The following is a 16299-nucleotide window of genomic DNA, read 5'->3' as shown; positions in this document are numbered from 1 at the left end:
TTTTACAATGAGATACAGCTTTAAATAACCGTGCATTTTAAAGGGTGTAGGTACCCCACGAAGTTTCTAGTCCCAAAAAAAGAAGTACTTCCATTTTCATTTGTAGCTGTCTTTCAGTGGGACAGCAATAACTTTAAAGACTTACAACGCTAAAATCCAGGATTCAATTTCCCACAATGGATGTAGAAGATAGCTAAATGAGGCTTTTCTCTAATACAAACAAATGTTTGTAACACTTAGCCAAGTGAAAAACATTTTTAGACAGAATTTAACAAAAATAAATAATTTTAGTCTTTTTTATATGTATAATTCTTCCACTTCTCCCTGCTCACCCTAAAATAACTAACACTTGTAGCTCTATTCAGTTGAATGCTTTCACCAGGCTTTATTAGTATTAATCTACTGCTCACACATCGTTATTGTTTGTAGTCAGATTCCAACAGATTTAATATTTTCCTGTATCTGATGTTTCTTAACAGATAAGCCCGGTATGGCCAGGTGGGTTAAGGCGTTCGACTCGTAATCTGAGGGTCGCGGGTTCGAATCCCCGTCGCACCAAATATGCTCGCCCTTTCAGCCGTGGGGGCGTTATAATGTGACGGTCAATCCCACTATATGTTGGTAAAAGAATAGCCCAAGAGTTGGCGGTGGGTGGTGATGACTAGTTGCCTTCCCTCTAGTCTTACACTGCTAAATTAGGGACGGCTAGCGCAGATAGCCCTTGAGTAGCTTTGCGCGAAATTCAAAACAAACAAACAGGCCCGGCATGACCAGGTGGGTTAAGGCGTTCGACGCGTAATCTGAGGGCCACGGGTTTGAATCCCCGTCGCACCAAACCATGGGGGTGTTCTAATGTGACGGTCAAACTCACTATTCGTCGGTAAAAGAGTAGCCCAAGAGTTGGAAGGGGATGGTGATGACTAGCTGTCTTCCCTCTAGTCTTACACAACTAAATTAGGGACGGCTAGCGCAGATAGCACTCGTGTAGCTTTGCGCCAAATTCAAAAGCAAACAAACTAACAAATAAATACTGATGAAATATTTTAGAAGATTTCATTTCATAAATGCACAGAGACATTAATGACCACGGAACACTTCATTTACTGGTTCACGCGAAACATTTGTGCGATTTAATATCTTAAGAAAACTAACGATACATGCAGACCTGATCAAAAATGATAGGACATTTATAGAATAAAAGTATTTCCTTAAAGCAATCTTCATCCAAACAACATACATATAGATAGAAATTGAGTTAAACTACAAAAGTTCCAAGAGGCTTATTTAATCGTGAGAACTAATGCTATCACAGTTCTTTACTGCTTGAAATATATATTTCCCAATTACCTCTATTACTTCAAAGATGTACAAGCGATTGCCTAGCACTACACAGCTCTAAAGAGATAATTATATATATATCTATATGATTCGTTAGAATCATGTTAACTTTGGGTCATCTTTATATCGGGGAATAATTGATCTCGCGCTAGAATTTAATAGATGTAGTAATGTTTCAGGGTTTTATGTACTGATGATGAGTGTAGTTGTGTCGATCCTTCTAAAAATAACTAATTATAATAGTCTATTTTCAAGAGTTATATTAATTATATATGTAATTATCATTTTGTCTTTCAATGTTTAATATGCTAATGAAATGATTAATATGACGAAATGAATCTATTTTAGTAAAAAAAAAATTATGCAAAGGAACAAAATTTCAAGAATAACACAGTCTTGAAGTAATGCCACACAAGAATGGTGTTACAGAAAGCTATCTAACATAATTAAATTATTCCATAAAACAAATTAAGTGACCTTAATAATGGAATAGATAAAAAAACAATATCCGCTGCTTTGAAATGGATCGACACCACGTTGATCTTTTAATATGATCTTTTAATGTTTTACAAAGTAATTTGGCCCGGCATGGGCAAGCGTGTTAAGGCGTTCGACTCGTAATCCGAGGGTCGCGGGTTCGAATCCCCTTCACACCAAACATGCTCGCTCTTTCAGCCGTGGGGGCGTTATAATGTGACGGTCAATCCCACTATTCGTTGGTAAAAGAGTAGTCCAAGAGTTAGCAGTGGGTGGTGATGATTAGCTGCCTTCCCTCTAGTCTCACACTACGAAATTAGTGACGGCTAGCACAGATAGCTCTCGAGTAGCTTTGTGCGAAATTCAAAACAAACAAACAGGCCCGGCATGACCAGGTGGGTTAAGGCGTTCGACGCGTAATCTGAGAGCCACTGGTTCGAATTCCCGTCGCACCAAACCATGGGGGTGTTCTAATGTGATGGTCAAACTCACTATTCGTCGGTAAAAGAGTAGCCCAAGAGTTGGAAGTGGATGGTGATGACTAGCTGTCTTCCCTCTAGTCTTACACAACTAAATTAGGGACGGCTAGCGCAGATAGCACTCGTGTAGCTTTGCGCCAAATTCAAAAGCAAACAAACTAACAAATAAATACTGATGAAATATTTTAGAAGATTTCATTTCATAAATGCACAGAGACATTAATGACCACGGAACACTTCATTTACTGGTTCACGCGAAACATTTGTGCGATTTAATATCTTAAGAAAACTAACGATACATGCAGACCTGATCAAAAATGATAGGACATTTATAGAATAAAAGTATTTCCTTAAAGCAATCTTCATCCAAACAACATACATATAGATAGAAATTGAGTTAAACTACAAAAGTTCCAAGAGGCTTATTTAATCGTGAGAACTAATGCTATCACAGTTCTTTACTGCTTGAAATATATATTTCCCAATTACCTCTATTACTTCAAAGATGTACAAGCGATTGCCAAGCACTACACAGCTCTAAAGAGATAATTATATATATATCTATATGATTCGTTAGAATCATGTTAACTTTGGGTCATCTTTATATCGGGGAATAATTGATCTCGCGCTAGAATTTAATAGATGTAGTAATGTTTCAGGGTTTTATGTACTGATGATGAGTGTAGTTGTGTCGATCCTTCTAAAAATAACTAATTATAATAGTCTATTTTCAAGAGTTATATTAATTATATATGTAATTATCATTTTGTCTTTCAATGTTTAATATGCTAATGAAATGATTAATATGACGAAATGAATCTATTTTAGTAAAAAAAAAATTATGCAAAGGAACAAAATTTCAAGAATAACACAGTCTTGAAGTAATGCCACACAAGAATGGTGTTACAGAAAGCTATCTAACATAATTAAATTATTCCATAAAACAAATTAAGTGACCTTAATAATGGAATAGATAAAAAAACAATATCCGCTGCTTTGAAATGGATCGACACCACGTTGATCTTTTAAGATCGTATGTTTTACAAAGTAATTTGGCCCGGCATGGGCAAGCGTGTTAAGGCGTTCGACTCGTAATCCGAGGGTCGCGGGTTCGAATCCCCTTCACACCAAACATGCTCGCTCTTTCAGTCGTGGGGGCGTTATAATGTGACGGTCAATCCCACTATTCGTTGGTAAAAGAGTAGTCCAAGAGTTAGCGGTGGGTGGTGATGATTAGCTGCCTTCCCTCTAGTCTCACACTACGAAATTAGTGACGGCTAGCACAGATAGCTCTCGAGTAGCTTTGTGCGAAATTCAAAAACAAACAAAAAACAATACAAAGTGATTTTATAAATTACTATTTCTTTATTATGTATGTTATTGAAACAAATTCTACAGTAGTAGTAATCGCAAATGACAGACCTACTACGATGAGACCAACCAGTTTCATTGATTTTCTTTCACTCTAGTTAAACTTTCATAGTTCTCCGCTCTTACTACGCATGCTCAGTTGATACATTGGTTTCACTCTCAGTGTTCACTTTTTGGGAAATAAGAATTGGTAAATGGTAATGTTAACTTGTTAATCTTATTACTGAAAGGAAGCGATTACCACAACAAAATTAAACTGCTTGAAATTAAGTTACCGTTTATACGTTCGGAAATAGTAAATTTGTTTAATATTTTACTTTCTATTTTCTTTTCGAGGATTTTAATTATAGGATTAATAGCTTATTAAAACCAGATTAACAGAACAATTACTCTAAAACTGTGCGTTCTCAGATACCAAAGCAGTTTTATAAGCAGTCTGATGAAATACAAGCAGTTTCAATCGTATTACATTATTCTAAGTAGTTAAAATGGAGGTCACTAAACCATTGTCTTTTGCTCCAGATGTACGACTTGCGTCACGAAAACATTAATCCTTTCTTGGGGTGCATGGCTGACCCTCAGGAGCCTGCTCTGGTGTGGGAGCACAGTTCACGTGGAAGTCTGGCAGACGTTCTGGCAAATGAAGACATTAAACTGGACTGGCCGTTTAAATTGTCATTGTTTACAGATCTAGTCAGAGTAAGTCTAATAAAAACTTATACAATAAAACAAATGATTCAAGGCCTTAGTGAGCTTCTGAAATTGTTATCAGAAATAAATCATGTTTTTGTTTTATAGGAAGGTTGACAAACCTTACTAGCACCTGTCATGGTCATTGAACTTAGTTAAAGTAATCAAATTAACTTAGTATTCAAAACATCTAAATTAAGGCTTACTAGAAAATATCATAACCTTTTAATCTAGCTTAAGTAACTACTGCATCACATTTTGCTGGATAAAGTCTTCTTGGAACCTGCTGCGACCTGGCTGGATGAAGCTTATTAGGACCTACTGTGATGCTTAAAATCATTCTCTGACTCTCTTGTTAGGACATATTGTAGCGCATACCTTGCTAGATTAAGTCTTGTTAGAACATACTGTAGCGTATATTTGGTTAGATTAAGTCTTGTTAGGACATACTGTAGCGCATACTTGGTTAGATCAAGTCTTGTTAGGACATACTGTAGCGTATACTTGGTTAGATTAAGTCTTGTTAGGACATACTGTAGCGCATACTTGGTTAGATCAAGTCTTGTTAGGATATACTGTAGCGCATACCTGGCTAGATCAAGTCTTGTTAGGGACTTTCAGGTTGTATAGTATTATCTACTTGTTATGATATAAAGAAACTGTTGGTCTCTTAACACCTACTATGTCCTTAAGTAACTTAAAACAGCCAAGGGAACGGGCTTGGAGAACATTCAATGTGTCCATGTGGTTAGTCTAGAATACAATGAGAAGAGCAAACGTCTTTCCGCCTTTCAATCGGCACGATTGGGAATACTCATTTAGAAGAACAATCTTTAGGAATGTTCGTTCTCATATCCTTGTCTGTTGTTTAAAAACATCTGTCATCATAGCCTATCAACGAAATAGTGAATATTCGTCTATAAGAAGCTTCTATATCAATACCCATTTCCTTGGCTAGCTGAATATAAACGTCCGTCATCAGAGTCTATAAACAGTGACACTTGAAATGTGATGATGATGCCATTAAGAGAAACCATTGACTACTGATCGAGAGAAAAGATGACTCTCAGGCAAACGTGCAAAACACAACACTCATTAAATTGTGTCGATTTCTTCATCAATCATCAGGAATTCGATCGTCTCCAAGAGACACTGAAAGCACATTTCAAAATCTGTTATATAGTAGCCGACAATAAAGGCTGAAAACCCAGACATGTAAAGGAAAGTATTACTTCAGTGGTACATCTTAGAAACTGGGGATAATGAATGACTGACAGTGTGTGATACAGTATGATATGTGGCATTAAATACTCTTTCCCATTGACGATAAAGTACACATATATATATAAACAACTATAAGCTGGACTTGGGACTAAAATATCACGGGTGGAGCAAAAAATATCTGAATTAATTAATGTGAATATTTTATATTCCTCCAGATAACCATAAGATACACTCTGCTTTTATGTTCCAACAATGTTAGTTGTGGAGGTGGTGTAATGGTATGGTGAAAGTCGTCGCAATCACAGTTAAGAAATTGGTTTCTTTATAAGGGTGAATAGAATTCAGGGTGAACTCGAACGTGTTTAATCAGTTGATAGTTACGAATTAAATTATCTTTGTTTTTTGTGTACAAATTGAATACATGTATCTTAACAATTATGATTTATAAAAAAATGGGTAATGATTTAGAAGCTATAATATCTAGGGTTATACACACTTTTTGTAAACCATTTGATACTTGAAGTGTATCGAAACCTATGCGTTGAATAGTAAAAGTAATATTAATCTAAATTAAATCAGTAAACCATTTATCTAGTACAAAAATGTATAGGAAGACTAGTAGGTAATATTTTATTTATAGGCCCCGGCATGGTCAGATGGTTAAGGCATTCAACTCATAATCCGAGGGTCGTGGGTTCAAATCTCCGTCACACCAAACATACTCGTCCTTTCAGCCGTGGGGGCGTTATAGTGTGACGGTCAATCCCACTATTCGTTGGTAAAAGAGTAGCCCAAGAGTTGGCAGTGGGCGGTGATGACTAGCTGACTTCCCTCTAGTTTTACACTGCTAAATTGATGACAGCTAGTGCAGATAGCACTTGTGTAACTTTGCGCGAAATTCAAAACAAACCAATATTTTATTTAATTATTTATGTAGTAAGAAGGACCTTTTTTAAAAAAAAATTACTTCATAATTTACAGACAAATTATTCGAATTATTTTATTTAATATTTTGTTACTTAGTGCCAAATCACTTGTATTACATTTTAGGGCATGAGATATCTTCACTCTTCTCCACTGAAACATCATGGAAATCTTACGTCAAGAAATTGCGTCATTGATAGCAGATGGGTATTAAAGATTACTGACTACGGCTTTCCGTTGTTTTTCGAAACACAAAATTTACCTTCACCTCTTCTTACAGCCAAAGGTAAGACAAGAGATATTCATTTATTTTTAATATAGACATTTTAGAGCAGCCACCGGCTTCACCTTACACTTAAAGATACTCAACCAGTCGCTCTCTAAAGTTGCCACCAGTTGTATTAATAATTCCTACCCTAGTGTCAAACACACTTTTTCTTTACTTCATCCAAGTGTCTAACATTTATACGGATGATTATATCATGTTTAACTAGCTCACTGCAGCTAACTTGTAATACGTGTCCCATTTGTTTGTCACGCGGTCCATAACTAAAAGTCAGTTGTGAACCACCGGTCGAACACGTATTACAAGTGGCTTTTGTAAGCTAATTAAACATGGTATAGGTACCCATATAAATATTACAGATAATCAACCAGTCACTCTCTAAAACTACACTTAAAGATGATAAACCAGTCATTCTCTGCAACTTACACTTATATATGACAAGTCAGTCATTGATTTACGTTTCGAAAGTATTCCTAAATACAGTTTTGAGAAATGACTTAATTTTGTAACAAGACATCTTGTTTTATGTTTCAAGACATATGAATACGACAAACTGGATACAACAATGTTCGATGAATTTCTGACATACCCTAAGCAACACTATTTGTTTAACTGAAGCGAAACATACAGAGCTCGCTTGATTAACTACAGAAGGTTTGATTCCTGTTAGTGAACATGAATTTAATAAAGATTGTTTTGTACTCTGCGTAGTACGTGATGATTCATGCTCTAAAATATGAAAATAAAAACGAAAATATCGTGTAGCATCAAGACAGTTCTCATAAAAAACAGAGATAATATTTGAGTTCGCAATCATAACATAGAAAGTGTATTTAATTGAAACATTTGTATTTAAGATCAGTTTAAGCGTATTTCATCCACCAGTTAACTGAGACAGAAAAATGATAGACTTTTTCTTATCGTACTTTAGTTTATTGAACTGAACAGTTGCTTCTTTTGTTGTTTCTAATGATAATACTAACTATTTGAGCAAAAGTACAAGCCGAAAGCTCTCTTTAATCATCATTTTAAACGAAAACAAACGATTTTTTTTTAAATTCAGGTATTGATAACGGAATTAATTGAACGCTATCGCATCAGGATATTATATAATTATTGAAGTAAAGATATACGAAAAATATTTTCATAGTTGAAATAAATATCTGTACACATTTCTCACTTGATACCGTGAATATATAACTCCCAAGTTAAACGTGCGTTGGAAACTTCTGTTGATCTGGGTTTGAACATCTGGAGATAAGATGTTACATTTATTTTTGTTGTTGTTGTTTGACATCACGTGGAGCTATAGGTTTGAGCTAAGCTAGGCAGAATAGTACGGTTTATAGAAACTTGCAAGAAAGGAAAAAAGTGGTGATAGCACTTTGAGATATAAAAAATAAAATGTGAAATTTCTTTGTTTTAAGTACAAAGCAACAAAATGGTCTATCTGCGCTTTACTTCGTGGGTATCAAACCCCTATTTGTAGCATCACGAGCTATTAAGCTTATCGCTGACCACCACCAATGGAAAGGAGTTATATTGTAGATAATCGTTTAACTTATGATGAACGAAAATAGCAAGTGAACATATTATTTAACTTTCGGTAAATACACAAAATGCAAATATACAAAATAAACTGGCTAGGTGGGTTAAGGCGTTCGACTCGTAATCTGAGAGTCACGGGTTCGAATACCCGTCTGACCAAACATGCTCGCCCTTTCAGCCGTGGGGGCGTTATTATGACAGTGAATCCCACTGTTTGTTGGCAAAAGAGTAGCCCAAGAGTTGGTGGTGGTGGTGATGACTAGCTGCTTTTCCTCTAGTCTTACACTGCTAAAGTAGGGACGCTACTCTTTTATCAACGAATAGTGGGATTAAACGTTACATTATAATTCCTTCACAGCTAAAAGGGCGAGCATGTTTGGTGCGTCGGGGATTCGAACCCGCGATTCTCAGATAAAAGTCGAACGCCTTAACCCATCTTGTCATGCCGGTCCGTGTGGTACGATGGAAACTCCATAAATTGATGGAGGAGAGTTTGTGCTTTGGTCAGTGATGAATTTTACTAGTGTATAAATAAAATAAAACAAACAATTATCTCCAGTTTCATAAAATATCTGTTGACTTACCTACCTGAGGGACACTCTAGTTGCTAATAAGATTTTTCTCATATATAAAAGATATTGCCAATACAATGGTTATTTACATTGTGTTGACATCGATTAGACATCTGTACATAAAACATTTGTTTTTCTAAAATAATGTATTTATTTCTGTATCTCTGTCACTGTCAAAATTACAAGATTTTTATAAAGGAATTCAAACTATTTGTAGATCGCATTTGTTTTTACAACAGTTTTCTTAACAAATATTTATGGATCAAATTTCTTGAGGATATATTGATTACCGGGTCTCAACACACGATAATATAAATTAAAATGTGATTAATATTAAAGTTATTCACATTAATTATAGCTATATATCTTGCGTATTTTACATAGTAAACAAGCAACTGTTATATTTTTCTCAATTCTTTCCACTCAGTTTTGTAACAACGAAAACCAGAAAATTGATGACCTTAATGCAACATGTGGGCCTCACATAAAACACGTCAGTAATCCAAATGTTTAGGAAGTTAAAATACTGTTTACAACATTGAATCTATTGACATTATTTGCTTAATATGTTTATATTTATTAATAGAAAAATAGTTAAAGGCAAAATTTTTCAAAAAAGAAAGTAAATTCAGGGATGAGGAATATCAACCTTTTAAAAACAATACAACACAGTATTGATCTGAAAATATTTAAGGCACTGGTCAGACTGTTTGCTTTTAGAATTAAGCTGGTACTTGTTTTAAACTCTTGAAATTAAAATCCAACGAAATTAATTACGAAAATTTTTATTACATAAATTTGGAGACTTATGTTAATTCTCAAGTACAGAAAAAAACAGTAAAGATATATATATATTGTTGTGTCATAATTGATCACTTTTCTATAAATACTACAATATTGAATTCACTTATCAATTTTTATATATTTTTAATATTTATATTGTCTGCCATCTCCATAGACAAACTTTGGACTGCACCAGAACTCCTGCGAGATGAAACATTGTTCAAAAGGGGGACTCAAGCTGGTGATGTTTACAGTTTTTCGATAATAATGCAAGAAGTAGTCGTTAGAGGGCAACCCTATTCCATGCTTCAATTGTCAGCTGGAGGTGAAGTCTTCTTTGTGTTACGTATGGTGTTAACATAGTCAGAACAATATCTAAAAATTATAATTTATATATTTAAGTATTTGTATGAGATTTAGATCAAATCAATTAAATAATACTTTACTTTGAAACTTGTATTGAACAATAAAGACTGACACATTTCACAAATGAACAACGTTCACTGAAGATGTACAAAGAATATTTCTACAAGTGAGTTTTAATACCTTATTAAGCGTATTTAAGAAACTGTGTGTGCACTATCTAAAATGGTGAGTTGTGCGTGGGTTATTTACACATGGTAAAGGTAACAAGAGCTAATAAGAAACAATATGCATCGAGTGTGCTAACATTTACTCTCTAACTTTGAAAAATAATTCAGAATAGATTCGATTTAACTTAAATCGTAATGAGTAGATTACAAAACCAAAAGTTCAAGAGAACAACTCTGTCCTAATATCTAGACCATGCCTACCACGTATGGATGAATCCGCCTACAAAACAAAACCAGAAGTTTAAAATTCCCAAGAATTAAAACACAGCTATCATATTCACATCTGTAAAATTTTCCTTTTTTCTCACCGCTGCCGAATTGAGAGAATAATTATAAACTCCAAGACGTGAGTGTAAAACAATCTCCTCACATGCGATATTAAAACAGATACAACATTGCAAATAACTCTCGGAACCAGATCGCTTCGGCTTTCCCGTTGAATTTCAATATCAGTGGTGTTCAATGAAGACTAGTATGATTTTTTTCCTGACACCTTAGAGATATAGATACTACAGTTGTTATAGTATCATCCTAATTACCTTATCTTCTTGGCCTTCAACTCCAGTTAGTTTAAAAAACGCAGTCGATTTCAACTGTTCCAATGAAAACAATAACATACTGTTTGTAATCTTGAACATACGTGGTCATTTAAAAAAAATATAAAACTTTTTGAATCAAGTGAAAAATACCAACAAATATCTGAAGAGATCTACTATCTCATTCTGTTCCTTAATTGTATAAATATGATGTTTAAATGAATGTGCTATAATTTTAAAATTTAGACTATTCCTGTATTGTTTTGAACAATGTATTAGTTCAAACCTAGCGTCGTGTAAGTATCTTGTAAATTATTCTCGTCACGTAAAAATACTAAATGACATATCGTGTTTCCTTCTGTTCGTTTATGTTTATTTGTAAATTAATATTCAAAAACTAATGTACTCTGTTACTACACATAATGCTTAAAGGGTGGTTATCCAGTTGTAATTATTACATAGAGTTCCCAAGTTTCTGCTTACCAGCTACTTACTTATCTGCCTGTTCTATCTACCACTGATTCAGAAACAATCAATACATATATATATAGTTTTAACGAAATGTGTTCTTTTTCATGTGGGAAACAATCCTAAGGTGTGGAAAACTCTAGGTTCAATGAGCATGAAGTTTAGTACTAAGCTTATTTCCTTTCCTTTTCTTTTTTCTTATTAGAATTGATTGAGAAACTAAAGTATCCTCCACCGCTCATCAGACCTTCAGTGTCCAAGCAAGCAGCGCCACCTGAAGCTATCAACATTATGAAGCAGTGCTGGGCAGAATACCCAGATATGAGGCCCGACTTCGGCCAAATTAATGAACAATTTAAAAGGTTGAACCGAGGAAAGTACGTATCTATACGAGCTTTAAAATGTCTATTAACAGATGGCTGTAAATAAGCTGCTGTGATTACTTGTTTGTTTGTAATTAAGCATAAAGCTTCACAATGGGCTGGAGATCTGTGTTCTGCCAGTCACGGGTATCAAAACCTGGTTTCTAGCGTTACAAGTCCGAAGATATACTGCTATGTCACTAGGGGGAGCAGCAACTGTGAACATCTTAAAACGTGTAGCCAAGACTACGGAAAATTTTTGTTTCTATTTTTTTTTAATTTCGCGTAAAGCTACACGAGGGCTACCTGCGCTAGTCGTCCCTAATTTACCAGTGTAAGACTAGAGGAAAGGCAACTTGTCATCACCACCAATTCTTGGGCTACATTTTACCAACGAATAGTGGGATTGACCGTCACATTATAACACCCCTACGGCTGAAAGGGCGAGCATGTTTGGTGTGACGTGGATTCGAACCCACGACCCTCAGATTATGAGTCGAACGCCCTAACCCACCTGGCCATGCCGGGCCATCTACGGAAAGTATGTAACCATGAAGATTTTGCAGTTATGTATGTTGTTTATCAGAAGACACAATGCATTGTATGATTTGATAAAAAGTCGATGTTTATTTACTTAGAAATTAATGACTGCTCATAGCTCGAGGTCCTTTTTTCTCTATCATAGATCGTTTTGTTTCTTTTATATTCAATTATTCATTGTTTTACTCCATAATGTATTCTTATTTTACGTTTGTACTTAATGAAGATGTTTATATTTTTAAAACTGAACTTGTTTGATCTGTTATATAAAAACTGAATAAGTCTGTCATCGCAGTCACTAACGCGTTATTCAGTTACTACTTTTAAGTGTTTTAAACTATAGTTTAAAAGTTAAAATATGCGTTCTTAATCATATTTATCATGTTGTAGCATTGTGATAAAGTTTGACTTTCAAAAAGACGACTCAAGATTATTTCAACAATGTTCTGTAGTTGAATTTTGTTTATTTTAATGATCAGTTGCTCTAATCGTTTCAGAAAAGTCAACATCGTTGACACTATGTTTGAAATGTTAGAGAAGTATTCGAATAACTTAGAGGATTTAATCAAAGAACGAACGATGCAGTTAGACGAAGAAAAAAAGAAGACAGACCAGCTATTGAATCGGATGTTACCCAGGTGCATAGAAATTGCCTTTTCTAAAAATAATGAAATGGTTAAAATGACGTAGAATAGAATGGACGTTAACTTGATATGCTTAAAACAAGAGTAAGATACAAGTTGAGAAATACTGCCAGGTTAAAACTGGTAAAATATATAGTAGTTTTAAGTAAAGACATGGAATCAGTTTAGTAAACAGTAGAGACTTAAGAACTTACATTTAAAAAAATCACAAATAAGCAGAAGAAGAAACGCTACTTAAACATTCTAAATATGATAATGAAAACTTACGAGTTGCAGAAAAATACAGTCAAATTGGCACAAGCCATAAATTTCACTCTCGACTTATGGCATTATATTCATGTTCGAAAATGACTACTTTAGATTTACAACCAATTTTACATCAGCGAAACTATAACTTGAAGTAATTTTGAAAGACTGATTACTGACAAAAATTAATGATCCTAACATTGACTCTGTGTATTGTGTTACACTATAATTGTCTATTTTCATTATTTGTTCTTGTTGCTTTGCTAGGCTAATAAGTGGCTCTTTATTAATTATTCAGTACCGTCGCTGATAACTTAAAGGCAGGATTACCAGTTGTACCAGAGAAGTTTGAAGAAGTTACCATTTACTTCAGTGACATTGTAGGATTCACAACCATTTCTGCCTATAGTGAACCCATGGAAATTGTCGATCTCCTGAACGATCTCTACACTGCATTTGACAATACCATTGATAACTATAACGTATATAAAGTAAGATATTATTAATGGGAAAAAATGTGAGTGTGACATAAAAAGTGAAATATTTATTATAGAAGTACTAATAAAGTAGAGTAGCTTTTAGTTTGATGCCTTGCTAGGATTATAATCTGAACGAACGGTAAAAAGCGAAAGTTAAAATTAGGTATCAAGACTACAGTAATAGAATTCTAAGCAGAATATGTAAATTGAAACCATCAATAACGAGCTAACGATTAAATATTTAATATTTGAATGCAAGTTTTATCCTTCGCCTGAATTGTAGCAGTTGTTGCTTTACGCAAATAACTTGTGTTATTCATGTAGATTAGAGTAAATGTTACGATAAATTGATGTTATACTTCTGATACAGCTGATATTATACAGTAAGTTTAATACAGTTGGTGTAATTAGTATTATACGGGTACTATACAGTTAGAAACAACATCTTTATAATTTATTTCAGTGTAAGGAGTTAGAAGTTAAATTACGACTTACAGACACCGCTGCTTGACGTCCCTTTCAGAATGATCTGTAAGAGACGTCAGCCAGTTAATGTAGCGTCGTTAGGTATGTGCAACATTTTGATACGTCATGAGTTACACGAATTTGTAAGACAGGAAACTATTAAGTTAATGGGAAGTAATCACAATGCCAGGCCGCGTATAATCAACTGTGCATGCGACCATTACAAGGCATGATGTAAAAACTGTTCAGGCCATTTGAAAGTAGTGTCGATTTATGACAAATATTCACCTATAAGATTCTAACTGTGGCAAGAGGAACATACCAGAAGTTTGTTCTTTTAACTTAGAAAGGTCAATGTTTTTTTTTTTTAAACTGACGTTCTTACAGTGATAAGCATTAGTGATTTATGATGTATAAGCTACTATTAACTATACTTGGATTGTATTGGCCCTATTCTTGTGCTAGTTACGTACTGTCAAGAGCCATTTTCTTTTGTTTTCTATGGACTTTTCCACAGAAGATTGTCGCTGGAGAAACCTTTAGTTTTATACTAATTTCTTCTCTGGTCACATTAGTCATGTAAATGTACAAACATATCTAAACACTGTGCTTTTTGTTAACAAGGGTGACAAGGGGACATGACTAACAAATCCACGTTGGTAAGTTTCACCCTATTTGAATAAGTAAAGAGTAGTTGACTGACATTCCTGCCAAGATTCCTACTTAGATCATATCTGATCTGATTCTCCACTGGCATAGATATTTTTCCAGATTTAAACCAAAAGTATCGTGTATGTTTGTATGTTAGACTATGACTGAGTTTTCTTTGTTCGTATTCAATCTTATTAAATCTTACTGAGAAACTTATGTTCAGTTTCTTTCCACAGTTTAAACAGGTTTAGAATTCAGTTTAATTCCGTAGTACACTTTATGTCATTATGATATACTTAAGTGTAGAAAATCGGTCTACTCGAGAACCTCGCATGAAGAAATGTTGTAAGAAATCCTAAGCGATTTCTCTACATTCAATATGTTCGCTCACTAGGTGTTGTGAGATGCGTTCTAAACATTAGTAGTCGTAACTTCTATCTGTCAAGTTTCTTCCTGTTTAAACGTTTATGTATTTCTAAAGGGCTTTGACTTGGCGTAGCCGGGTGGTTAAAACTCACCTCATAATCTGAGGGTCGTGGGTTCGAATTCCCGTCACACCTAACATGCTCGTCCTTTCAGCCGTGGGGGTGTTACAATGTAACGGTCATTCCCACTATTCATTGGTAAAAGAGTAACTCAAGAGTTGGCGGCGGGTGGTGATGACTAGTTGCCTTCCCTCTAGATTTACACTGGTAAACTAGCCCTCTAGTAGCTTTGCGCGAAATTCAAAACAAACAAAAGTAAAGGGTTTTAAATTAATACAATGAATCGACTAGACAAAAATGTATAGAGTTTAGGCCACTATGTTTTTCCATGGGATATCGACTGCTATCATAAATCACAAGCCAATTTTACTATGTATTAAATCGACGATATTAACAGCTTAGATGAGCTTCAAATCTTAAATCCATAGAACGTCTTAAGGCTGTCCAGATTGTTAATCCAAAGGTGAGACTACAGTCTTCTAGTTGTCATCGAATGATCAATCATTTTAAATAACAATGAAATCAACTCAACCAGACATTTAACTGATAACATCACGTCGCAGAACAGCAGCAATATTAGAGTCAATAGAGCACTTATCAGAATCACTTACGTAGATACTTTTCGGCAGAACACTATATATATATATATATATATATATCTGTAGATAGCGAGATTTTCATCACGAACCTTCGTTTTTAATTTACTCAGTAAAACAAATATATAACGATACTAATATTTTAGACAATTTTTTATTTTCATTCCTAACTTATTTTTTATGTGTGTATCTACATATAAGTCCTCGAATTAACATAAAATGACAAACGTAAAAAATATTGAAACATAAGCTTGAAGATATCTCATAATAACTATGTGATGTACAAGTTAGACTTGTGTATGTTTAGGTTGAATTTTAACATGTTTTATCAATTATACAGTAAACCTTACTAAACTTGTAGTGTTTTAATATAATTAGTGAGCAATTCATTCAACCATCGAAGTAGTTTCAAATTAAACTAAGAGCGATATTCATAACATATATGTTTTGTTTATATAATGTCTTATCTGGATGTCACGTAAATAAAATGTATACTATAAATGAACCTATCAGTTTAAAAATTCTTAAAGTACAGGCATTAA

General features: G+C 34.3%; 1 protein-coding gene across 1 annotated transcript in view; it reads left to right on the top strand.

Moving 5' to 3' along the window:
• The window catches only part of LOC143250163 (retinal guanylyl cyclase 2-like), a 74338-nt gene that overhangs the window by 36132 nt on the left and 21907 nt on the right, over positions 1-16299 (top strand). The window contains exons 8-13 of the mRNA XM_076500684.1: positions 4188-4364; positions 6630-6789; positions 9868-10017; positions 11495-11666; positions 12689-12829; positions 13380-13572. Of these exons, the coding sequence (XP_076356799.1) occupies positions 4188-4364; positions 6630-6789; positions 9868-10017; positions 11495-11666; positions 12689-12829; positions 13380-13572 (993 nt within the window). The remainder of the gene's footprint in view (positions 1-4187; positions 4365-6629; positions 6790-9867; positions 10018-11494; positions 11667-12688; positions 12830-13379; positions 13573-16299) is intronic.

The sequence above is a fragment of the Tachypleus tridentatus genome, chromosome 1 (genome assembly GCF_004210375.1).
Source record: "Tachypleus tridentatus isolate NWPU-2018 chromosome 1, ASM421037v1, whole genome shotgun sequence".
NCBI classification, from domain to species: Eukaryota; Metazoa; Arthropoda; class Merostomata; order Xiphosura; family Limulidae; genus Tachypleus; species Tachypleus tridentatus.
Note: the sequence above shows the minus strand (reverse complement) of the source record. Positions and strands in the feature narration are given on the sequence as shown.